The sequence below is a fragment of the Leopardus geoffroyi genome, chromosome A3, assembly GCF_018350155.1.
Source record: "Leopardus geoffroyi isolate Oge1 chromosome A3, O.geoffroyi_Oge1_pat1.0, whole genome shotgun sequence".
NCBI classification, from domain to species: Eukaryota; Metazoa; Chordata; class Mammalia; order Carnivora; family Felidae; genus Leopardus; species Leopardus geoffroyi.
The window spans coordinates 62,616,088-62,640,305 of NC_059336.1; the positions used below are offsets into that span (position 1 = coordinate 62,616,088).

General features: G+C 45.6%; 2 protein-coding genes across 18 annotated transcripts in view; one reads left to right on the plus strand and one right to left on the minus strand.

The window, feature by feature from the left end:
- The window catches only part of FER1L5 (fer-1 like family member 5), a 62,524-nt gene extending 38,307 nt beyond the window's left edge, over positions 1 to 24,217 (minus strand). For 10 of the 15 annotated variants that reach the window (XM_045445820.1, XM_045445822.1, XM_045445818.1 and 7 more), the window contains exons 1-14: positions 23,878 to 24,217; positions 16,680 to 16,995; positions 14,709 to 14,761; positions 14,002 to 14,093; positions 13,187 to 13,295; positions 11,172 to 11,226; positions 10,600 to 10,709; positions 8,816 to 8,944; positions 7,695 to 7,757; positions 6,872 to 6,922; positions 2,462 to 2,492; positions 1,739 to 1,854; positions 1,383 to 1,506; positions 891 to 943 (exon numbers count right to left, since the gene is read on the minus strand). In XM_045445820.1, coding sequence (XP_045301776.1) covers positions 891 to 943; positions 1,383 to 1,506; positions 1,739 to 1,854; positions 2,462 to 2,492; positions 6,872 to 6,922; positions 7,695 to 7,757; positions 8,816 to 8,944; positions 10,600 to 10,709; positions 11,172 to 11,226; positions 13,187 to 13,295; positions 14,002 to 14,093; positions 14,709 to 14,761; positions 16,680 to 16,764 — 1,071 coding nt within the window. In that variant the 5' untranslated portion in view covers positions 16,765 to 16,995; positions 23,878 to 24,217. Of the gene's footprint in view, positions 1 to 890; positions 944 to 1,382; positions 1,507 to 1,738; positions 1,855 to 2,461; positions 2,493 to 6,871; positions 6,923 to 7,694; positions 7,758 to 8,815; positions 8,945 to 10,599; positions 10,710 to 11,171; positions 11,227 to 13,186; positions 13,296 to 14,001; positions 14,094 to 14,708; positions 14,762 to 16,679; positions 16,996 to 23,546 lie in introns of those variants that run through there. The other 5 variants (XM_045445815.1, XM_045445814.1, XM_045445824.1 and 2 more) reach the window with 5 other exon arrangements.
- KANSL3 (KAT8 regulatory NSL complex subunit 3) overlaps positions 24,073 to 24,218 on the plus strand; it is a 44,100-nt gene continuing 43,954 nt past the window's right edge. For all 3 annotated transcript variants that reach the window (XM_045445831.1, XM_045445832.1, XM_045445835.1), the window contains exon 1: positions 24,073 to 24,154. The gene's annotated coding sequence lies outside the window, so the exon portion shown is untranslated. The remainder of the gene's footprint in view (positions 24,155 to 24,218) is intronic.

Below are 24,218 nucleotides of genomic sequence, written 5' to 3' on the forward strand. Positions count from 1 at the left end.
AGTCTGGAGCCTGGAGCCTGGAGCCTGCTTCAGATCCTCTGTCCCCATCTCTCTTTGGCACCCCCCCCCCCCTTGCACGTGCATGCGCTCTCTCTCTCTCGCTCAACAATAAACATTAAAAAAAATACACACTAAGAAAACCACAGAGATACTAAAGTTTTTGAAAATTGTGTGCCACCTATCACCCAAGAGCATCTCCCTAGACCAGAGCACCCAAACCCCACTCAGTGTGGTAGTTTTAAAATATGTCCACAAATCCTTTGGTATATCTTCCTTTGAAAGGTAGACACTGATTTCCCTCCTTTTATGTATGGGCTGGATTTAATGACACTTTTAATAGGTAGAATATGGTAGAAACCAGGGTTTATGAATTCTATGGTTTATGAATTTAAAGAGACAAACCTCTTTAACCTTAACCCAGCATTCCCCAAATTTGAACGTAGGATCCTTTTTTTGCACATAACATCCATTAGCACACTTTGGAAAATGCTACTCTCTATTTACAGAGGATCATGGAATGTCAGCAACTCTCTGGCCTAGAACCTTCCATTTATAGATGAAGAAACCGAGGCCCAAAGAAGACAGTGACAGTTTCAGTGTTGTCTGCGGGCATGTTGTTTCATTCACTCATTCACTCATTTGTGCCCTTTGTGTGTATTTGGCTTTCACTGGGCATTTTCTCCATGCAGGGCACTGAGCACAGCTCTGGGATACAGGGTGACTAATCCATGGCCTCCACCTTCAAAGAGTTCCTGGTCCAGTGATCAGTCACAGCCCATTGATGGAGGAACTTAGATACTAATCCTGGGCTCCTGCCCACCGACTCCATCTTTCCCCATACACCATCTAGGTGACAATTTCTCTAAACCTCAGACCCTTTCTACACTTACCTTTTCCCCAATTAGTTCCACCTCCAACACAGGACTCACTAAGTGCTGTTTCTCTGTGAACAAGAGTTACAAGATTTATGAGACAGAAGTATTTTTTTTAAGGGGAGGAAATGGAGAGGTGATAGAACCACTTGAAACCCTATGCCATCAATTGGCATGGTGCCCCCTAGGCAGATCTCTCCCATTTCCACTCTCTCTCTATGTGCTGGTATGTGTCATGGCACATAATGGGCAGCAGGGATGGGTGCTAGCATAGGGAACTGTGAGTCTGCCTCTGGGCATCGAAGACAGTCAGGGGCATATGGCCAATTTTAAAGGGTATCTGTAGGGCCTTCATAAAACAAATTTTGGTGGATTTCAGTCTCACCTGTTCCTCTCCACCTAAATCTTAGGTTAGCATCAAAATGGAACAGGGAAGCCCCAGGAGAATCTAGGTCGCCACTGTGTAGGGAACCTCCAGGGTCACTCCCTCCCCGCCACCCTGAGTCTAACTGAGATGAAGGTCCTCCGCGCAGTAGATGAAGAAATGTAAGTAGGCCAAGTTGACCGGGACCACCGTCGACTTGAAGATCTGAGTGCTGGTGTCATCAGTCCCATAGGGCAGCTTTTGATCTACCTGTAGAGACCAGACCTGATAGGGTCAGAGTCATAGGATGGCTGTGGCCATGGCCACCAGATTTGGCTTCCCCAACATTCCACTTGGTATAGGGGAGGGATGGACAATCCTCGAGTGATACAGTGTATGAATTAAAGCAGGTGAAGATCAATGGCCACACTGAGGGCCTAGGGGTGCCCTACAGAAGCAGCTACAGTAGGAAATGTTATTGGGGTGTCTAGGGAAGTCTCACCGGAGCCTGGTCTCCCACACTGAGGACACAAATGGTGACTTTCAGGTAGCCTCTCACACCATTGCTGGGTTCATTTGGCTGGCAGAGGCCTAACCATTTCCTCAGGAGTGTGTGACCTGGAGGGGCAGAGGGCCCATGGGAGACTGGCCTTCAGTCTCCATCCTTCTTCCCTGAAACCAGGAGAGGGGTGTGGAAGTGTGTCTACTAATTTCTAGTTCCCATACAGTAGCAGAGGAAAATGGGAGTCACTTCTACCACTGGGCAAAGCTAGTATACTCCCAGGCTACCAGCCATTGCCTTTAGGAAACAGAGACCCCTCTCCCATCCTGGGAACCTACAGTTGTTAGTATCCTGGTCTGAGAGAGGCAAGCATTTTCCCCAACCCTAAGTCCAAACCTCAACCTGGTATGTATGTTGTGGCCAGGTTGTGTGTGATGGTTACAGTGGAAACCTCTACTCAAACATCAGTCCCCCAATACTGGCCTCAAAAAATAGAAATTCAATTCCAGGTTGCAATAAAAGGTTAGCATTTGATCCAAAGGGATGCTTTGAAGTTTTACAGAGAAAGATCTTATGATTATAAATATTATCAAATACAGAAAATAATTCATACCCTCTAATACTCTCCCCCCATGTGTTGAACATACAGGAATTTTGAGATGTTTGGACAACTGATCTGCTTTTTCTCAGAAGGCACACGTATTTGCAACAACTGTTACCTACCTGCAGAACGGTAGATAAAACCAATATCTGTCTGGAAAGACAAGAGTAGAGTAAGGATTAGTTACTCAAGATTTTCTTTTCTTTTTTATTTTTTTTTCAATGTTTATTTATTTTTTTTGGGACAGAGAGAGACAGAGCATGAACGAGGGAGGGGCAGAGAGAGAGGGAGACACAGAATCAGAAACAGACTCCAGGCTCTGAGCCATCAGCCCAGAGCCTGACGCGGGGCTCGAACTCACAGACCGCGAGATCGTGACCTGGCTGAAGTCGGACGCTTAACCGACTGCGCCACGCAGGCGCCCCAAGATTTTCAACACCAATGAACAATAGTACTGTACTGACAGTATTAGCCACCAGTGCTTGAGAACTTGCCTTGCCCTAACTCCTTTACTCTTTACAACAACCTAGAAGTTGGTCCATTATTACCTCCACTCTGCAGAGGAGGGTACTTAGTGTGAGAAAAGGGCCTAAAGTCTTACAACTAGTAATTACATGAGGAGATCTGGATTGAAAGGATCCTTAACCACCACATAGCACTGCCTGGCCAACACAGCATTGACTCTTCCCTGTTTCTGGATTGAGAAAGGTGTCTCCCATCCTGGGGAAGAAGATGGTTAAGGGAGGAGCTGGCAAAGAGACTATGGGCTTTCCCTTTCCCCTGGGAGAGGGTTTCTGACCAAGGCCTGAGGGTTGTGGTACAGGATTGAAGGTGGCGGGTGGCAAGGCACCGCGAAATATTCAGGTCACCCTTGTATCCCACATCTGAAGGTTCCATAGAGTAGTCCCCAAATTCTTCATGTTAGGCCTGCTTTAAAACCCAGTTACCCTTTTGGAGTGTCTGGGTAGCTCAGTCGGTTGAGCATCTGACTTCGGCTCAGGTCGTGATCTCCCGGTTCAAAAATTTGAGCCCCACGTTGGGCTCTGTGCTGACAGCTCAGAGCCTGGAGCCTGCTTCAGATTCAGTGTCTCCCTCTCTCCCTGTCCCTCCCCCAACTCACTCTGTCTCTGTCTCTCTCTCAAAAAAAAAATAAACATTAAAAAAAAAAACAACCAAAAAACTCAGTTACCCCTTTGGGTTAGGTAGGCAAAGATTTTTTTAGCTACAACAAGAAAAGCACAATCCATAAAAGAAAAATTTGATGAGGTGGACTCCACTGAAATGTAAAACTTCTGCTCTTTGAAAGACACTTAAGAAAATGGAAAGATAGATCATATACTGGGAGAAAATATTTCCAAGTCATATATCTGATAAAAGGACTTGTATCCCAAATATATAAGAAAGCCTCAAAACTCAGCAGTAAGAAAGTGACCCAATGAAAATGAGCAAAAGATCTGGACACTTCAACAAAGAAAATATATAGGTGACAAATAAGCACATGAAAAGGTATTCAACATCACGAGTCACTGGGGAAGTGTAAGTTAGAATCACAGTGGAATACTACTCAGCAATAAAGAGGAATGATTATTTAAAATTTTTTTTTCCAACGTTTATTTATTTTTGGGACAGAGAGAGACAGAGTATGAACAGGGGAGGGGCAGAGAGAGAGGGAGACACAGAATCGGAAACAGGCTCCAGGCTCTGAGCCATCAGCCCAGAGCCTGACGCGGGGCTCGAACTCACGGACCGCGAGATCGTGACCTGGCTGAAGTCGGACGCTTAACCGACTGCGCCACCCAGGCGCCCCAAGAGGAATGATTATTAACACATGCAACAAAATGTATGAATCTCAAAATAAATATGCCAGTGAAAGAAGCCAAACAAAAAAGAATACATGCTGTATTATCCTATTTATATAAAATTTGAGGAAATGCAAACCAAGTTATAGTTCTAGAAAGCAGACCAGTGGCTGCCTGGGGATGGGAGTAGGTGGGATGGGGGTGAGAAGGAAGAATTACAAAGGAGCACAAGGAAACTTTTGGGGGTGATAAATGTGATAGATATGTTCATTATTTTGATTGTGACAGTTTCAAACGATACATTTTAAAATATGTGCAATTCATTGTATGTCAATTATACCTCAATAAAGCTGGAAGAAAACAAAGAAAAACTCAGGCACCCCTAATGAAGCAATAGATCCAGGCAGTGATCATCAATGGCTGTTAACGATATAAAAAGAGAGACCAACATACATTCTGTGCCTTCTGCTGAAGTCATTTTGCCAGATAATGGACCCAAATCTAGCGAGCCTCTAGACAGCAAACACCTGGGCAGAGAGGTATGTGAAATGATCCTTCAGAGATGCGGTCAGCAAAATCCAGACTAGAGGAAAACTCTACAGGACAAACTATCCACTTTCTTTAACAAATTACAAGGAGAAAAAGGGAGCGGGACCAACAGAATCACAGAGACCTAAAAATACATTTTAACCAACTGCAGAGTACGCACCTGGTTTGGATCCTGACTTGAACAAAACATAAAAGGAATTCATAAGATAATTAGGGGATTTGAACACTGATTAGTATTTAATGCTATCCAGGAATTATAAAGGTTTTAAAATGTGATAATTACAATTGTTTATGCTTAATAAGATATTTATGTATAGAAATATTAACTGAAATGTTTAAAAATATGATGTCTGAGATTTGATTCAAAATAATCCAGTGGGTGGGGAGGTAGGCCAGGGGTAGACAATACATCACTGGCAATGAATTAGTGAAGTTGAGTGATTGGGATGTGGGAACTCATGATACTATTCTCTCTGCTTTTGTGTATGTTTGAAATTTTTCAAAGAAGTAATTTAAGGAAAAAGACTCATTGGGGCGCCTGGGTGGCTCAGTTAGTTGAGTATCTGACTTCAGCTCACGTCATGATCTCACGGTTTGTGAGCCCAAGCTCTGCATCAGGCTTGCATAGGGCTTGGGCTGGCTGCTCTCAGCATAGAGCCCACTTCAGATCCTCTGTCCCCTTCTCTCTGCCCCTCCCAGGCTTGCACTCTTTCAATAATAAATAAACATTTATGTATTTAAAAAAAATTTAATGTTTATTTTTTTTTTATTTATTTATTTTTTTTAAAATTTTTTTTTTCAACGTTTATTTATTTTTGGGACAGAGAGAGACAGAGCATGAACGGGGGAGGGGCAGAGAGAGAGGGAGACACAGAATCGGAAATAGGCTCCAGGCTCTGAGCCATCAGCCCAGAGCCTGACGCGGGGCTCGAACTCACGGACCGCGAGATCGTGACCTGGCTGAAGTCGGACGCCCAACCGACTGCGCCACCCAGGCGCCCCTTAATGTTTATTTTTGAGAGACAGAGAGAGAGAGACAGAGAGAGAGACAGAGCATGATCAGGGGAGGGGCAGAGAAAGAGGGAAACACAGAATCCAGAGCAAGCTCCAGGCTCTGAGCTGTCAGCACACGGCCCAACATGGGCTCAAACTCACAAACTGTGAGATCGTGACCTTAGCTGAAGTTGGATGCTTAACCCACTGAGCCACCCAGGCTCCCCCCCCAAAAATAAAAATTAAAAAAAATTATTTTAAAGAAAGGCTCAGTTTTCTCTCATGTCTATAAATTATTTAACAGTTCATTATCATTAGTCCTTATCTGGAAATTGTGCAATGGTCTTTGCCGAAAGCACAGCATTTTTTACCACCTGCCATATAACCTCTCCAGAATCTCTCATTTCGAAGCCCATGTTGCTTCTTTGAGGGACAGGTCATGACTCTTCATGTGCTTATTACAAGTAGTGAGAAAGAAACCTTACTTTGATTTGTCCTAAATATACCTTTCTCAACACGGAAGACTTTCCCAGGGGTTGCCAGATTTAGCAAATAAAAATAGATGCCCACTTAAGTTAGAACTGCCGATAAACAATGACTACATTTTTAGTATACGTATGTCCCCTGGAGTATTTGTCAGGAGCCATGCAATTATTTAGGACATACTTGTATTTAAAAAGTACCTGTTGTTTAAGATTCAAATGTAATGGGACATCCTGTATTTAATCTGGCAACCCTACCTTTTCCTGATCTTCCTGGATTTGAAGAATCTTATTTAGCCCTTCATAAGTGTCAGCTTTCCTCATCTCCCAGCCTGTGTCTTTCCAAAGCAAACCTTTCTTTCTGTTCTCATAGACAGCAATTTTCTCTGTGTTTCTTAGGTTGGCATTTTTGGACCCTCTGCTTCCATTTCCTGGAGGCAGAGGTTTGAAATGTGTCCATTGTATTCAACATGGCACCCAGCTCTTTCATAAATGGTACACACTTTTATCCTTACAACAACTCTGTGGGTTGAGTATGTCATTATTCCCATTGTATATATGAGAAAGAGATTCTGAATAACTTGGGTAGATTCAAATCTGGATATTTCTGCAGGAAAATCCAAGTTTTTGCCCCTAGACTCAGGCATGGAACCCATGGTGAGTCTCTGTTAATTGTTTCACCAAACCTCCTCCTTCATCCAGAGCTCACTTGGAATCTCCCGATCTCTGCGTTGAATCTCATTAGTGTGGAATTCATCACCTGCAGAGGGGTTCCCAGAAAGATTTGTTATTCACATCCCTCATTTCCCCCATCCCCATGGGAGGGATTGTAAGGGCATATTTGGAATGTATTTAATGCTTCCTAATGGCCCTCTAGAATTTATATAATGTTTCCTAATGGCCCACGCTTCCACATAGTTCTTCTCATCTAATTCTCAGAGGTACCCTGTAAGGTTCAGAATTTTAGTTCCATTTTACTGATGAGGAAATTGATCAGAGGGTCCAATCCACTTGGTCAACCCAAAGATCAGCCCAGAGAAAACTGTTGCACTCGACTTTCTCCATTGCATGCCGTCCTGATCATTTCCCATGTTCCGGTGTTCCCAAGAACATGTACACTCTTCAAGGGAGAGACCTCCTTGCTCCCCTTAGCCCCGTGGTGGGCACATAGGAAGCATTTGGTAACCACACAGTCACCACTGTTACCAAGTTCCTTCTGATAGGGAATGGAATGTCCCATGTTAAGGGAACATTTGAGGGGTCCTTTGGTGACATGAGAATCCTGGCACATGGGAAGGGGCTATTCACCTCGGGGCCCAGCTCAGGGTCTAGTGATTGGTATTCTATAACATTTGTTAAATGAATGTGGGAAGTCTGGGCTGCCAGGGAGTGACAAAGGTGGTGGAGGTTGTGTCTTGGGGTCAGAAGGACCATCTGAAGTGACTGGCTCCAAGGGTGGGGGTGGGGAGCTGAAGTCCTTCCGAGGATTGAGGTGGGACAAGAAAATGGACCCATATTGTTTGGCTCCTCACCTGGATTAAGATGGTCTCATCAAAGAACTTTGCAGGCACTTCATGAAAATTCTGGAAGAAGATCTGAGGTAGAGAGAATGGGGATAGGGGTTGGATGACATTTCTTCTACCACTTCACCCAAGGACTCAGTAAGCCTGGAGGCTCAGAATAGCAAGCTTCTTGCCCCAGCCCTTGCCCATTTCATGCTCTTCCTCAAGAAGCAGAGGCCTGCCAGGCTCCTGCAGGGGGTGTTTTGCCTAGGTAAAGGGCAGGGGTAGGGAATCCCAGGAGGATCTGTCATGAGCGGCTCAAGGCCCAGCTAGCTGCCCTGGGATGGAGACCCAAGCCTCTGCCTCCTTCTAGATTTCCCCATCAGTCCACTGCTCCCCAGCCTCTGCTGCAGCCAGAAACCTCTTTCCCAAGTGCAAACCCAGCCCCGTCACTCTCCTGATTCTTTCCGTGACTCCCAAGTGTCATCCATGACAGGGTCCCAGTGCACTTTGCAGGCTTCCCTCCAGCCACTCCCCTCCAGCCACACTCCTATCTACAGTTCTGCCAAGTCCTGCTGCTTCTCATTTATAGGCTTCTGAAGACACAGTTGTTTTTTCCTCACTTTTAATTCTCTATGATGTCCCTCTTTCACTGGTAGATTCTTCTTTGAAGGTTTCAGGAGCCCTTCCTCAGTCCACCCATTCCTCCCTGCTCCCACTGTGCTTTAATCTTTTATTTATTGGTCTATTCACTGATTAATTCAGTGAGTAGTCATGGACTTCCAACTGTGTATCAGACACAATACTATAGCTTAGGGCTTCAGCAATGACAAGACATACATGGTCTGGGCCTGCATTTCATGCTGCATTAACAGCACCCCCAGATCAGATCTCTGTTAACCCCAATCTTATCTCATTCTCATTGTTTATGTGTTCACATGCTGGTTCCCTCCACAGTCTACTGACTCTTTCAGTGTGAGGCTTTGAGTTATTTCATTTGTATTTCCAGTGCCAAGCAGTGCTTGGCCAATGCTCAGTCAGTGTTTGTGGAAGATGCAAGCTTGCCTGATGGCTGAGGGAAATGCCCAGCCTCTGGCTGGCCCACTTGGCCCAAGTGCCCTGTTCAGCTCTGAAGGTCATGTGCGGCCCACCTCATTGAAGAAAGCATTGTTTCCCATCTTGATCCGTGTTTTGTGCTGGTAGCCTCCAATGACCACCTTCACCACCGGCTTGATGTTGTTGCCCATGAGCTGTCGGGCTTCATACACCTTCACTCGGACCTACAGGGGAACACAGGGGAACCTCATGTTGGGGCCTGGGCTCCCCCTTTTCCAACAGAGACTCTTTTCTTTTTTTTTTTTTTTTAAATTTTTTTTTTCAACGTTTATTTATTTTTGGGACAGAGAGAGACAGAGCATGAACGGGGGAGGGGCAGAGAGAGAGGGAGACACAGAATCGGAAACAGGCTCCAGGCTCTGAGCCATCAGCCCAGAGCCCGACGCGGGGCTCGAACTCGCGGACCACGAGATCGTGACCTGGCTGAAGTCGGACGCTTAACCGACTGCGCCACCCAGGCGCCCCAGAGACTCTTTTCTTAAAGAACAAAGTGTTCTGATGAGAGGCATCTATTGCAGACAGAAGGAAGACACACAGGGAGCTGCCAGCCTGAAGACAAGTGCTGGGAAGGCTGTGGCTCCTTCTGTTTCCTTTTCTGGGAACTGTCCCCTCCACTGCTTTGTCCTTTCCATCTTGTGTAGACTTAGTGTTTCTCAATTGCTATGGACTTGTTACAGAACACAGAATGAAGTCTAATCTTACCCAGTTTGTTGGTTTTTTTTTTTTTTTTTTTTTTTTTTACTTTTGTCTACAATCTTTTTAAGGAATTAAGAATTTTTTTTTAAATTTTTTTTTCAACGTTTATTTATTTTTGGGACAGAGAGACAGAGCATGAACAGGGGAGGGGCAGAGAGAGAGGGAGACACAGAATCGGAAACAGGCTCCAGGCTCCGAGCCATCAGCCCAGAGCCTGACGCGGGGCTCGAACTCACGGACCGTGAGATCGTGACCTGGCTGAAGTCGGACGCTTAACTGACTGCGCCACCCAGGCGCCCCTAAGGAATTAAGAATTTTAAAGTTCCATGCAATTGAATCAATGATCTGTGATTTACTTTCTGACTTGTTATTTCTACTTCCCCTTTATATATTTTACTGGGACTCATTCTAGATTAGAAGGAAGGAGAGGAAGAGCAATGCAGAGCCCAGAAAAGACCCAGGCTGTCTGAGGCCCAAGGGGAGAAAGAACAGGAGTTGGCAGTGGCCAGCAGGGCAGAATCATGGAAACTTGCCATCTTACTGTAGATAGTAAACTGCATATGGATCTCCCAGCCCAGGCTATGGATTGGCCTTTCTCCACGAGGCCTCATGTGTCTCCATCAAGTCCAGGGACCCTTCAGGGAATGATATACATACAGCTACTGTCCCTCCGGGACAAGAGAGGGCCAAACTTGGCAAACAGGTCACATGTCAGAATCTTGCTCTAACCTCTACTACATAGGAAGGGCAGTAATTTGGCACAGTGACCTTCTATCCTGGGCAAACTAGCCTGATGGAAAGGGATGGGGCCACAGGATGGCCAGCCTTGTGTTTCCTCCTGAAGGGCAGGGTCAGGCCTTCTGCTTCACCTCCCTAGAACTTGCCAGGTCTGGTTGGTGTACAGCCAACAGTGCCTCCTATGCCTCACTGGAGCTGTCTCTAGCTTCAGCTTCCTACAGAAGTGGCTCAGAATGGCACCCAGAGAAGCAAGATGTGCAGCAAGTTTCAGAAGACTGGTAGCTCTGGCCCTTTGCCATGACTTTGTGGAGAGATGGGGATGAACTGGGAATGCAGTGAGACAGTCAGGTGAATCATGAGGGCTTTCAACCTGGAAGGTCCTCACCTGAAAGTGCTGAGGCTTTGAAGACAGAGGCTTGGACATGGTGGAGCTGGGGACCATCAGTTTTTGCACAGCCACTTCTCGTGCACTTATGCCCAGAAGGTCGCCATCGCCTGGGGAAACACAGTCTGGGTGGGCTCTCGGAGGCTGGGGCTCAGGTTTTGAGGCAATGGTCGCATTTCATTGTTCTATCCCTAGTGACTAGGTGCTGACTAAAACCATGGCCAAGAGGCCTCAAAAGGGGCACATGTCCTCCTCAGAAAATAGGCTCTCTCTCAGTCTCAGTAATCCTGGGCCCCACACTCCACACATGGGGGGGCTCTTAGAATGGCTATTCTTGCTTCCCTCTGCAGCCATTGGAGGCTGGGCTTTATCTCTAGAGATGTCAAGTGGAAATACTGGCGGGGCCGGGGGGGTCGGGGACAGATAACCTCAGCTAGGTGTTTCAAGATCTGGCCTCTAAACCCTAACCTGGTCATAATCTTTCCGTAGGCCTTGAGGGATGTCCTCCAAAGTCCCAAAGAGCCCATCCAGCTATGCTTGGAGAAGAGCAGGGGTAAGTCCCAAGTACATACCTATCTTCTCAATATCCTGGTTTCTCCTAAGGGCCACCTGTAGAGTGACAGTGCACTGCAAGGCAAAGGCAGGGGAGCTTTAAGCCAGATCCTGCTATTCTTGGCCGCATCATAACACTGGAACCTTACCTGGCCTGGCTGAATTCATGCCCAGTCCCCCTGTGGGCAGCGATGATGGCCATGGTACCAGGCCATGCCACACCATGGGGTCTGTGAAGTCTGGGGTGGAGGGAGGTTATGAACTGGTAGGGGGAGAGCAATGGGTTATAGCAGAGGGGATGTGGAGAATAGAAGAGGCACATGGTAGTGACAAGGTGACAAGGGGGGTGCGGTGGGGTAGGGAGGAGAGGGAGAGGCACCTTGGGACCAGTCCAAAACTGCTGATGCCAACAGCAATCCTCCTAGTCCAACATCTCCTGACCTCAGGTGAGGACTCCTGCAAATACCTCTTAATTAACCTCTTGCCTCCAAGTGCTCACTACCCATCCAAACTCTAGACCTTTGCCAGAATTGCTTCCTAAACACTGTGTAAGTGCCCTAACCGATGAGAGTAAAGTCACAACTCACCAGCATAGACCATAAGGCCCTTCACCTCAGGCCCCTGGTCTCAGCTAGTCTCAGCTCTCCCACCACTCCCTTCACATCCTCCCAGCTCCCGTGTGCCAGCAGTACAGCAACCAACCCTCCCTGCACCTGCTGTCTGCCTCTGTCTCCCTCCAGCCTTCACACATGCACCTTACACCCTTGCCTGGGATTGTCTTTCTTTCCCGTCCATTGGGCAAACTTGGGCCCACTGAGAAACTCAATATACAAAAGGACAGTGGCCAGACCTTCTATAAAAATGGAACTCTGACCCACATCTGCAGCAATCAATTCAGGAAACCAACCCAATAAATCTACAGTAACCATCCCGGGAAGTCAGCCTGCTATTTCTAAGTCAGGCTTGTAGGAAGTCAGAGTACTCCTCTAGCAACCAGTCCAGGAAGCCAAACAATAACCCCTGTAACAATTGGCCCCAAATAGCCAGGACTGATTAATTAATTAACTAATTGACTGATTAACTAATTAAACTGATTGACTAATTGATAACTGATAGCTTCCCTAATTTTTGTCCTTTCTTTCCACCTAGGACCAACCAGAGAAATCCAAATACATACCCCTAACCGATCACATAGGATGCCCAGCTTCTAGCTGGTCCACTTATAGCTTCCCCCACCAGTAGCCTCCAATTAGGGCACACCGAGAGCCTTCCCTGTTTCCACTGTACAGCTTTCCCCCTCCTCTGCCTGTCTTTTTTTTTTTTTTTTCAACGTTTATTTATTTTGGGGACAGAGAGAGACAGAGCATGAACGGGGGAGGGGCAGAGAGAGAGGGAGACACAGAATCGGAAACAGGCTCCAGGCTCTGAGCCATCAGCCCAGAGCCTGACGCGGGGCTCGAACTCACGGACCGCGAGATCGTGACCTGGCTGAAGTCGGACGCTTAACCGACTGCGCCACCCAGGCGCCCCTCCTCTGCCTGTCTTTGAGTCTCTGCCAAAATACATAACCAGGTCTGCATAAACAGCCTTTGCTTATTCTCCTTTGGTTGGTCTTTGTCTGCCTCCATCTATCTCAATCACATCTTTTACAAAGCCTTCTGCTACCTCCCACATGGAATCATTCACTTCCTCCTGACCTCAGTGACCTAGCCTTCCTGACCCTTGTGCTGGAGCACTTGTCACTGTGAGTGGTATCAATGGACCGTGGGCTTCATTCAGTTTTGCATCCCAGGCTTAACACGGTGGCTGACACCCAATGGACAACTGATTAATCAACCTAAATGGGTAGATGTAGGGGTGAGAGAGTAGATGGATGGCAGGATGGGGAGGTCAGGGAGATGATGGCAATGTGATAGGGCCTCCTAGGGCAGGAAGTGCTGTCTGGTGGGGGCATTGGGCCTCTGTTAAAGTGGAGTAGCCCAGCTTCACCGGCTCCCCCCACTCCTCTAGCCACCATTCCTGAGGCCCAACTCACATCTGTGGACATCATGGCATGGTTAAGCAGGGTCAGGTCCTTCACAAAAAGGACGTTGCTTGGTTTTTGCACCAAGGGCTGGAGCAGTACTGTAGCCAGGCCAATGAACCTGGGGAGATGAGGAATACATATAAGATCCTGAGCCAAGGGGAAAGGGTGTATTCTGTCCCAGGCATGACTTTATCTAGGGTTTTCTCTATTACAGGCTGTGTTGTCCACACAGAGGCTGAAGGAAGAATGCAGTGATGTGAAGCATCCACCAGAGGACGCAGGGCTCTCGCGTCTCTGGTAATTGACTTTGGAGCTCTGAGCACTGGGTGCCTAGTTACTGGCTGTGCCCTGCCCAGCCCCTTCCCAGAAGCTCCTTCTCACACTCCTCCTGAATGGGAACAGTACCACGTAACAGCTGATTGGACCAGGGGTAGACACCTGATGGAAGCTTGGCCAATCAGATTCCCCATCCTAGGAATTTTGACTTGGGATGCCCTAGTTCCAGTCTCAGTGGGTGTTAGTCTCCACTGGGTACTAGAATGTGTCCATGATGGAAGCCAGGGTTGGGTAGAGAGAAGCAGAGATTTGAGATTCTGTGGCTTCAGAAGAGACAGAACTGCCCCTGGCTTCCCAGGTTCCTGGTTCTAGTCTGCATACCCAGCCTCACCACCCTTCCGCAGATCCCCCACCATTTTTTCCCCCATTAGTTAGCTGGAATGGGTATGATCCTTGCCACCTGAGTGAGCTATGGATAGAGACAGGAGATGCAGCATGTGCTGTGGCTTTTGATCACAGAGTCAGCCTCCGGCCTCTCTCTGCCTCACCTTTCTTTCTTTATTGCGCCCATGTCCCGAAGGATGATTTGCAGACAAGAGTCATTTGGCAAGGAGCAGTCCCAGAGGTGCCAGATTAGCGTCTGTGGGAGGCACGGGGAGGTCAGCATCTTTCCTCCACCCTCCCCTTCCCACCCTTCTAGGAAAGGAGGAAAGATGCAGGGAATGAGCTGGCACATTGTTTGTCTTCAACTGAGGAACCTCTCTCAAGTCTGGTTTCTTAACAGGATGGCATTAGCTACCTCTCACCAAAATGCTGAGCATCCTTCCTGGACTCCGCAGTGTGACTGCAATATCATGGGCGTCTTAGTAGTTATGGAGTTTGGGGACCTGGGGTGGGGGTGGGGGATATGGATGGATGGAAAATGAGAGGGATCCTGCACAGGGAACCTGGTCTCTGCTTCAGGTTTCTGGGAACATCAGGATGGCCAGGTTGGACAACATGGGCTATATCGTGGGTCCATCCCCGGAGTGGAGGGGAAGGGCCAAGAACAGCTCTGGGCAGGTGTGGCTGCTGTGGCCCTCAGGACTGCACAGCCATATCGGCTCAGGGGCTCCTCCCAGGCTGAGATGCCCTAGCCTTGGGGAAAGCTTGTGAGGCTCCCTGTCCTCTCTCTACAATTCTGAGCATGGCCAGGACCCAAATTCACTATTGGGGTTGTCACTGCTTCTTTTGGATTTGTCCTGATGTGTTTTACCTCATTCCATGTGGGGTTATTCCCTTCCACTTCACTAGTTCTCCTCTTGACATCTGCAAAGGTACCAAGAGGCTGTCATTGGTGGTAGGAAATATTTCAAAGTCTAGGTTCAAGTGTGGTAAAGAGAGGTAGGACTCTAAGAAAACTTCAAATCTACATTGGGAGATGTGCCACGAAGTTGATTCTTAACTCTGGGCATTTCAAAATTTCTCACTTTTTGTAAGAGTAACATCATCCCATGTGACAGATAATGTGTTTGCTTCATTTTCTTCCATTGTACATAGTTCCTAGTCATCTTGCAGCCAGGTGGTGCCGTGTGACTCGTTCTGGCAAATGCAGTTTGGGAATGATTTTCATCACTGCCAAGATCGGCTCCTAAAATCTCCCAGGACATTCTTCCTCTCTCCACTCTTCACATCCACCCTCACGATCTATGGGCAGGGTGGTGCCAGGATGACTTTGCAGCTAAAAGCAGCAAGCAGCTGGTCCTTAAACCCTGCTTGGAGGAGCCACTCAGGATTGCTGCCCCATCAATGCAGGACTTGGTGTGAAAAAGAGATAAACTTTTATTGTGTTAGGGCATTGAGATTTAAAGGTTTGTTTGTTACCAGAGCAAAGTCTAGTGGACCTTAAGTCATGCCAAAACATCTATAATGGGTTGAGAGTTCTTCATCCACTAAAATCCCCTTCCTCCAGAAATATCTTTAACAAAGAACAATCTATAGTGCTGCAAAGAACCTCTAAATTGCTAAATTACCTTGATATCCTTCCCAAGGAAAGAATGTGAAAGAGGGGGAGAGAGAGTGTGTGTGCAAGCATGCACTTGCTGGGTAGTGGGAAGGGGTGCAGGGTAGTGGATGGTATATGGGGGAAGAGGGGCTCGGAAAGGTGAAAAGGGAATAAAAAATATCAAACATTCAGTTATAAGAATTTGTAGGTAAATCTGTGGGAAAGCCCAGGAGTCTGGGATTTAGGCATCTTTGTAAGAGGTATTTCTGGGAGGAGAAAGATAATGCCTTTGAGGTGGTAGGAAAGAAGGCTCCGAATCAGGCTATCCCCTGGCTCACAGCTAAGACACACTAAACGTCCACTACACCTCTCTGAACCTGTACCTGGGGACATCAACATGTATGGCCCTCGAGCCTGGAGTCCCAGATGTCCACTCTCTGAGGGGTGTTGTCACATTCAGTGAGGACGGTTTCACAACCCAGAAAAAACAAATTAAGGAACCTCATTCTTTACTCATGCCTGTTATAGAAACTACTGTGCCTTCTTTCTCTTGGCCTTTATTTTCTCACTCCCCACATGTGCTAGGAAACCTCATTTGCCTGCATTCACCTTCCCCTACTTTCCACCAACAGACTATTTCTCCTGGCCTTCTTCTTTTTTGCTCCCAGCTCTGTGTTACACAGACATACTTAATCTCCTTCACATTCTCCCCCAAATCATTTCATCCCCCAACCTTCTTGGACACTTTTCCTTATCTATAAAAAATGGAGACAATAAAACTTGCCTCATGGGATCATTGTGAGGAGAAAAAATCATTATGTTTATGAAAAGGCTCTCATAGGATGGAATGGTCATTACTGGATGTTGTACAAAGAGCTGTACACATATTATCTTTTAAAATCCTCACATTGATCCTATGAAGCAGGTACTTTTTTTTTTTTTTTTTTTTTTTTTTTTTTTTTAAGCCTCGGCTTGTGGCACAAGCCCTAGTTCACAGAAGCAGCTTGAGAAGTATTAATCTTCTCTTTTCCCTGTAGCCATTTCCCTGGAAAAAAAACGGGAGGCAGAGATGTCATAATAGGAGAAATAATAGCAATAAACATAAGTTTTGAAAGAACTGGACAGTGTCTACCTCACCTTTCTGTCACACAGGGCATCTTTATAGAGCAGAGCACCAATAAGTCTATTTTTTCACTGAATGCGTGTTCCCTCTTGGGCCTCTCTCTCCATCCTGGCTCTCACCTTGGAAGTAGATGGACACGCAGGGTCTGGGTGGGGGGCTTAGGGGTGGGCTAATCTTGGCTGACTCCACGACAACCCGCAGCATGTTTTCCACCTCCTTCTCTCCTTCCCTCTGCAGCAAAGCCTCCTTCTTGGAGCACCTTGGTCCAACGTTCTCCCAGGGCTCATGGGGGTGAAGAGAGCCCCAGGTCTGTTGCTTAGCAGTAGAAGTGATGTCACAAAGGTGAGTGGTTCTTGGTTCTGGAGAGGAATGGAGGGGAACGACAGGAAGAAGAAGTCACAGGAGTATGGAGCCAGTGGCTTGAGGTGACTGGGCCTGTAGAAACAAAATAATTTGGCCACTTTGCGTTTCCTCTTTCTTTTTTCTTTCTGTCTTATTCTCACCGTCCTGATTTCAAGATCAGGTATACAGTTAATGTTTTCTCTTTACATAAGCAAGTTATCTGGAGTGAATCATTGCCAGAGTCACACAATTTAGATGAGAAAATAAGAGAAGCGAGGTGATGTGAGAAAAGGAATAGGGAAATCAAAGACTGTTTCAATAAAGATTCAGGACAATCCCTTCCTAATGTGTAAGCAGATATGTAGGCCTCCTTTTTTCTAAAGGAAACCTAAGTCCAGAAATGGGTCTGTCTTTAAAAAACGGAAAAAATCAGCTTTTTAACTAATGAGCTCTTACGTCACTTTCTTATGTAAAGTGAAAGAAAAATCTCAACGTCAGTACAGTTTTGCTATGGCATCTTGACTACTCTTGAGGCCTCTTGTCATGACGATGGAGCTGGATCATTTGCTCTCATCTCTTCCACAGTAAGATTTCTTCTGCTTAAGGTCTGAACATTGTGTAAATTGCATCTTATCCAAAAGTGCGAAGATTAATGGATATTTTAAAAACATATATAAGCCAATGAAACAATTTAACAGTAACCTCACTATGCCTCCTAAAAGATGCATGGCTTTCAAAAAGCTACATGTGGGGAAAAAGCTACATGTGGGATCTTGGTGCTACAACTGCTTTCCACTGCAGCAGATTTAAAAAGAAAAAGTTCTTCCTGACAGTTTTTCTTGAAATCTGAACACAACACAAAGCTGTTTGCGTTGTTCATGATTTTCCAAACCAAACATCATTGACATGAAAGGCAAACCCTGAAAAGGAAAAGGCTGATAGGTTTGACCCCATAAAATTTAAATTCCTATGCAGAAAAACATACCTTAAATGACAAATATCAAAGTAGGTACATACATACCTATGTGCAACATAGGTACTGTTTGAAAGGTTAGTAGCCTTTTTAGCATGAGCTTTTTTAAAATATATGTTTTTTTTTTAAAGACTTTTTTTTTTTAAGTAATCTCTACACCCAATGTGGGGCTTGAACTCACGACCCCAAGATCAAGAGTTGTATGCTCCACCTGACTGAGTCAGCCAGGTGCTCCTAATGTGAGTTTTTATAATTCAACAAGAAAAAGACGAATATTCTCAAGGAAGATGGGGGAAAGTTTATAACATATGATTGCCCAAATGGACAAAAAAAAAAAAAAAAGATGTAGCAAAAATCAGTTTCTGTTCATCAAAGAAACTAAATGAGATACCATTTATCACTTTGCCAAGTTCGATTCCAAAGCACCTGCCCCCCACCAAGAAAAGGTGTAAAAAATTTTGAGCCCATCAACAACAAGCAAAGAAATGCAAGAAATCATTTATCATCTCCCAAATTAGCAAAGAATGAAAAAAACAGTAAGACTGATGTGCTGAGGAAGGAACAGGGCAGAGAGAAGATAAAAATCCCTACATGGCACTAATGAGAGAATAGAAAAACAGCAGAAATCTGGCCCAAAATAAGTACCAGGGAGAGAGAATAAAGGGTGGGAGAGATGGAGCAAGAAGTGCTCTTTTTGGTCATTTCTACTAATATTAACCTCTATGTTTCTAAATAGCAACCCTTGAATTTTTCAATTTGACATGTTGTCTATTAAGTCAACTCTTACCCCATCTGTCATTTCTTCTGGCCTCCCAGCGTCTCTCTCCCAAAACTTCCTGATTCATCACTTTCAGACATTTCTACTGCTGTTTATCATGCACAGGAGTTTAGGTTTCTCTCACTCTGCCTTTTCTGCATTCTGTTCTCCCAATATAATGATACCTCATCTGGGGACTAAATCTATATTCACTATTTTCTTTACTATGATGATGTATATTTTTTCACTGCATATCAAGTAATATACAGTTGACCTTTGAACAACACGTTTGAACTGTATGGGTCCCCTTGTTTTTTTGTTTTTTAATTTTAGAGAGACAGTATGAGTGGGGGAGGAAACAGAGGAAGGGAGAGAGAGAGAAAGAGACAGGGAAAATCCCAAGCAGGCTCCACGCTTAGCCCAGAGCCCGACCTGGGGCTTGATCCCACAACTTTGGAATCATGACCTAAGCAGAAGTCAAGAGTCAGTTGCCCAGGCCACCAGGCACCCCTGTGTGGGTCCACTAGGGAGTGGATTTTTTTCAATAAATACAGTACAGTACTGTAGATGTATTTTCTCTTCCTTATAAAATTCTTAGTAACATTCTCTTCTTTCTGGCTTACTTTATTATTAGAATATAGTATATAACACATATAACATATAAAATATGTGTTAATTGACCATTTATATCATTGGTAAGGCTTCCGGTCAACAGTAAGCTATTAGTAGTTAAGTTTGCGGGGAGTCAAAAGTTATACATGGATTTTCGACTATGCAAGGCAGGGTAGTTGGCATCCCTAATCCCGGCATTGTTCAAGGGTCAACTGCACTCTCATTCCATATCCTTTCTTATATAACTTTGTGTTTTACTGTAAGTTAGGAGTTGCTTTGTTTTTTCATTTGCTTGCTTATCTTGAAAGTCTGACCAAGTCTTCCAACATCCTTCAGTAGCTCTGTGATACCCCTTTTCCTCCCCCCGCCACCCCCCCCCCCCAGTAATCTCTACATCCTATGTGGGGCTCGAACTTATGGCCCTGAGATCAAGAGTTGCATGCTCTTCTGACTGAGCCAGCCAGGTGCCCCTGTGATACTCCTTTTAATACAATTTCCCCCAGATTCAAATCCATCAGGTTTTTTGTTTCTTTTTTTTTTTTTTTTTTTTTTTTTTTTTACCAGTTTTACTGTTTTTCCTGGGGATATCCCTCCTGGCCTTCTGTCCAGTATACACTGGTTGCTCCCCAGCCCTGTAGCACAGCTACCATCCCAGCACTTCCCCTCACCATTATCTTTAGAATTCCCTGTGTCTGTTTCCTGTGTTGGATCCTGTTTCCCAGATCCCATGTCTTCTTCATTCTTAAGTTACTCTCTCATCCTAGTGGGACACACTTTTCCATAGCTTTTTGAATTTTTTGAGTGTCTGCTGGTCTGTACATGTCTTTACTCTGCCCATGCACTAGATTGATAGCCTGGCTGAATGTGTCAGTCAGGATGGGTTATGTTATAGTGAGATAACAAACAACTCCAAAATCTCAGTGGTTTAAAATAATAAAGTTTTTGGGGCTCCTGGGTGACTCAGTCAGTTAAGCATACGACTCTTGATTTTGGCTCAGGTCATGATCTCATGGTTCACAGGATTGAGCCCCATGTCAGGCTTAGTGCTGACAGTGCAAAGCCTGCTTGGGATTCTCTATCTCCCTCTCTCTCTGTCCCTCCCCTGCTCATGCACGTGCACTCTTTCTCTCTCTCTCAAAATAAATATTTTTAAAAAATAAAGTTTTTTTTATAGCAGATTTACTGATGTATAATTCACATACCACAAATCCAGGCTTTTAAACTGTAACATTCAGGTTTTTAATATATTCACAATGTTGTGGGACTATCACCACTAATTCCAGAATATTCCATCACCCTAAAGAGAAATCTCATATCCATTAGCAGTCACTCCCCATTTTCCCCTTCCCCTAACCTCTGGAAACATGTATCTACTTTTTTTGTCTATGGATTTGCCTGTTCTGGATACTTCACATAAATGGAATTGTACAATATGTGGCCTTTTTTGACTGGCTTCTTTAACTGAGTGTAATGTTTTCAGGGTTCATCCATGTTGTGACATGTATCAGTACTTCACTCCTTTTTATGGCTTAATAAATCCACTGTATAGATATATCACATTTTATATATCCATTCACCAGTTTATGGACATTTAGGTTGTTAACACTTTTTAGCTATTATAAATAATGCTGCTCTGAACACTTATATACTTGTTTTTATGTGTACATATGTTTTCAATTCTCTTGAGTATACCTGTAAGAATGGAATTACCGTTATGTTTAACTTTCTGAGGAACTGTCAGACTGTTTTCCAAAGTGGCTGCATTATTTTGCAATCCAGCCAGTAATGTATGAGAATTTAAATTTCTCCACATACTTGCCAACACTTTTTATCATTTTTTAAAAAAGGAGTCTTGGGGCACCTGGGTGGCTTAGTCGGTTAAGCATCCAACTTCGGCTCAGGTCATGATCTCATGGTTCTTGGGTTCGAGCCCCACGCTGGGCTCTGTGCTGACAGCGCAGAGCCTGGAGCCTGCTTCAGATTCTATGTCTCCCTCTCACTCTGCCCCTCCTCAGTTTATGCTTTGTCTCTCTCTCTCTCAAAAATGAATAAATGTTAAAAAAAATTGTAATAATAATAAAAAAAGTAATCTCTCTGTCCAACACAGGGCTTGAATTCACAACCTCAAGATCAGGACTCTCACAGTCTACCGACTGAGTCAGCCAGGTGCTCCTTACCATGTTTTTGTTGTCACTGTTGACTTTTTAGCCATTCTAGTGGATATGAAGTAGTAAAGATTTATTTTTCAACTCTAACCATGTCTCTTGCCTTGGTGTCCTGCTATCTGTCAACCAATACATAGACCATTAGTCAACACAGAAACCACGCCCTATGTCCTGGGCTATGTTCTCTGCTGAAGGATATAAAGAAGGTTAATGCCCGTGACTTTGAGGATGTACTCTTTATTTACCAAATACAGGAAAGTTAACAGAAGGCAGTCTATGGTCAGTACCAAAATTCTTACTGGGACAACTAGGGCCCTGCAGGTTCTGGCTTATGTCTCTCTCCAACTTTGTCTCTTTTCACCTGTTTCCTAGTTGTACTGTTCTCACCTTTTTTTTTTTCCCCCTTTAATGTTATCAAGTTCCTTTCTGCCTCAGAGCCTTTTTTCCCTCCTGTTCTTTCTCCTGGAGATCTTCTCTCCCAACACATACCACATTATCTCATTCTCTTGGTTTCAGCTTCATTGTTACCTTCACAAGGACAACTTTCCCATCACCCAAGCCAAGGCTGGCTCACTGTTCTGTATGCTCATCACCTTGCTCTTTATCTAATCACAGTAGGCATGGTGGGGAGTGGAGCTGTGAGGGATTAAATGCCTAGGTTCTGGAGCTAGACTGTCTGGGTTCCAGTTCTGCCTTTGATACTTACTAGCTGTGTAACACGGGCAAAATACTTTACCTCCTTGGATACAACTATAATAGAACCTAGCATATAAAGCCATTGAGAGGGTTAAAAGAAATAAGTCATTTATGTCACCTGGAACTTGTTTGGTATTCTTTAAATGCTAGCCCTTATTTTCACAGTTATAAATTTAACAATTTTTTATGCAGATTAAAAAGAAGCATGCCGGGGTGCCTGGGTGGCGCAGTCGGTTAAGCGTCCGACTTCAGCCAGGTCACGATCTCGTGGTCCGGGAGTTCGAGCCCCGCGTCGGGCTCTGGGCTGATGGCTCAGAGCCTGGAGCCTGTTTCCGATTCTGTGTCTCCCTCTCTCTCTCTGCCCCTCCCCCGTTCATGCTCTGTCTCTCTCTGTCCCAAAAATAAATAAACCTTGAAAAAAAAAATTAAAAAAAAAAAAAAAAGCATGCCTCATCAGTGCTGTATCCTCAGCACCTAGCACAGTACATATCACATAGTAGGAATTTAATAAATATTTGTGAGTGAATGAAGGCCAAGTGTATCCCACAGGATATCAGAGGAAGGAAAGGCATTTTAGGGAGGAGATGGCCAACCCCAATCAATTGGTAGTGACATTCTGGAGTCCTGTGTGGAGAAATGATTTTGAAGTTGCATGTGGGTTCACAGTGGGCTGTAATTGATTAAACATGTCTGCCAAGGCACTGGAAACAAAACAAAACAAAACCCCTGCAAAGTAAGCACTAAGGTTTTGACATCTCTGCTATAGAGAATACTCACTATCCTGTTGGAAACAGTCTGGAATTGTGAAATGACCACAGTTTGCCTCCTTTGTCTCAACTGCTTCCCCACTCCCTGACCTTCCATCTTTCCTCTGGGCACTCTGGGCTCTGTGTTGCATTCATTGTAAAGGCCCTCTGCTGCACTGTATTTCTTTATTCGGGCTGCTCTCTGCACCTATTTCCATCAGCTTTACTTCAGCTGTCTCACTCCTGCCCTGATAGGCAACGAAAATTAGTTGAACCAATCCACTAAAGACCCTAAGATGACTGGACTTGACTCTTGATTGTGTTTTCCATTCCATTTAACCTGCAGTTAAATCTAGCCTGGGGGTGGGGGTGTGTGTGTCTGTGTGTGGTATAGAGCTGGGTAACCATGCCATGGTGGAGAGCAGGGGAGCAGGCGGCCAAGGAGGCCTAGTGAAGTGGACCAGAGTGAGGGCATATGCACACTCCATGCCTGCCACACTGGAAAGTAAGTCCAGTGCTGCCACAGCCTCCAACTTTCCAAGAGAACCCAGAAATCTGGATTTTTACATGAAATCTCCCTAGTTTCAAATGTTTGCAATTAAATAAATTTTAAAGAAAGCAATGGGTAGACCAAAGAAAATGCTGTTGCGCTGTACTTGGCCCATTTGGCTATCCCCGAGTCTGCCCTTACTAACCTTTCCAATCCCTCTGCAATGGCCTGGTCCTTCAGAATCCAGCCTTCCGTGACTTCCCCTTCATGACACCACCTCAATCCTTTCGTCAGAAATCTTTCTTTTTGTAGAACACTCTGGGGGTCCCTCATGGTAATTAGCATCGTGAGATCTACTTGTGTTCCTGCCAGGTACCAGGCATTCCCCATTTCATTCTCTCAGCCGCCCAGTGAAGTATTTGCACATTTAGAGATGGTGGGGGAGGGGGAAGGGACCCTGAGCTCTTGCTGGGGTCATAAAGCCAAAGAGTTAAGTGTTGGCGCTGAGATTCCAACCCCTCAAGTCTGGTCTCTACCTTTTATGGCACTGCCTCCTTAAACTGCTCAGCCGCAGGGCCGTGGTGTCGTCGCCTCGGGACTCAGTACTGACTCTGCCTGCGAGACTCGCGGGCCTCCTGCCTTTTCTCTTCCCGCCTTTTGGCCGCAGCGTTTCCCTCTCCGGGTTTTCTCGCTCACCGCCCTTCTCAGGCGAGAATCCTCTTCCGCGCTTTGCGGAGAGCCGGGCGTGGAGGCGGTAACGCGCACGCGCGCAGGGATCCGGCCCGGGCCGAGCGCGCGGCCCGGCGATTGCGGGTGAGGGAAGGGCAGGCGCCGGCGGGATGGCCGGTCCGGGGGTGGGGGAAGGGGGTCTCGGGGC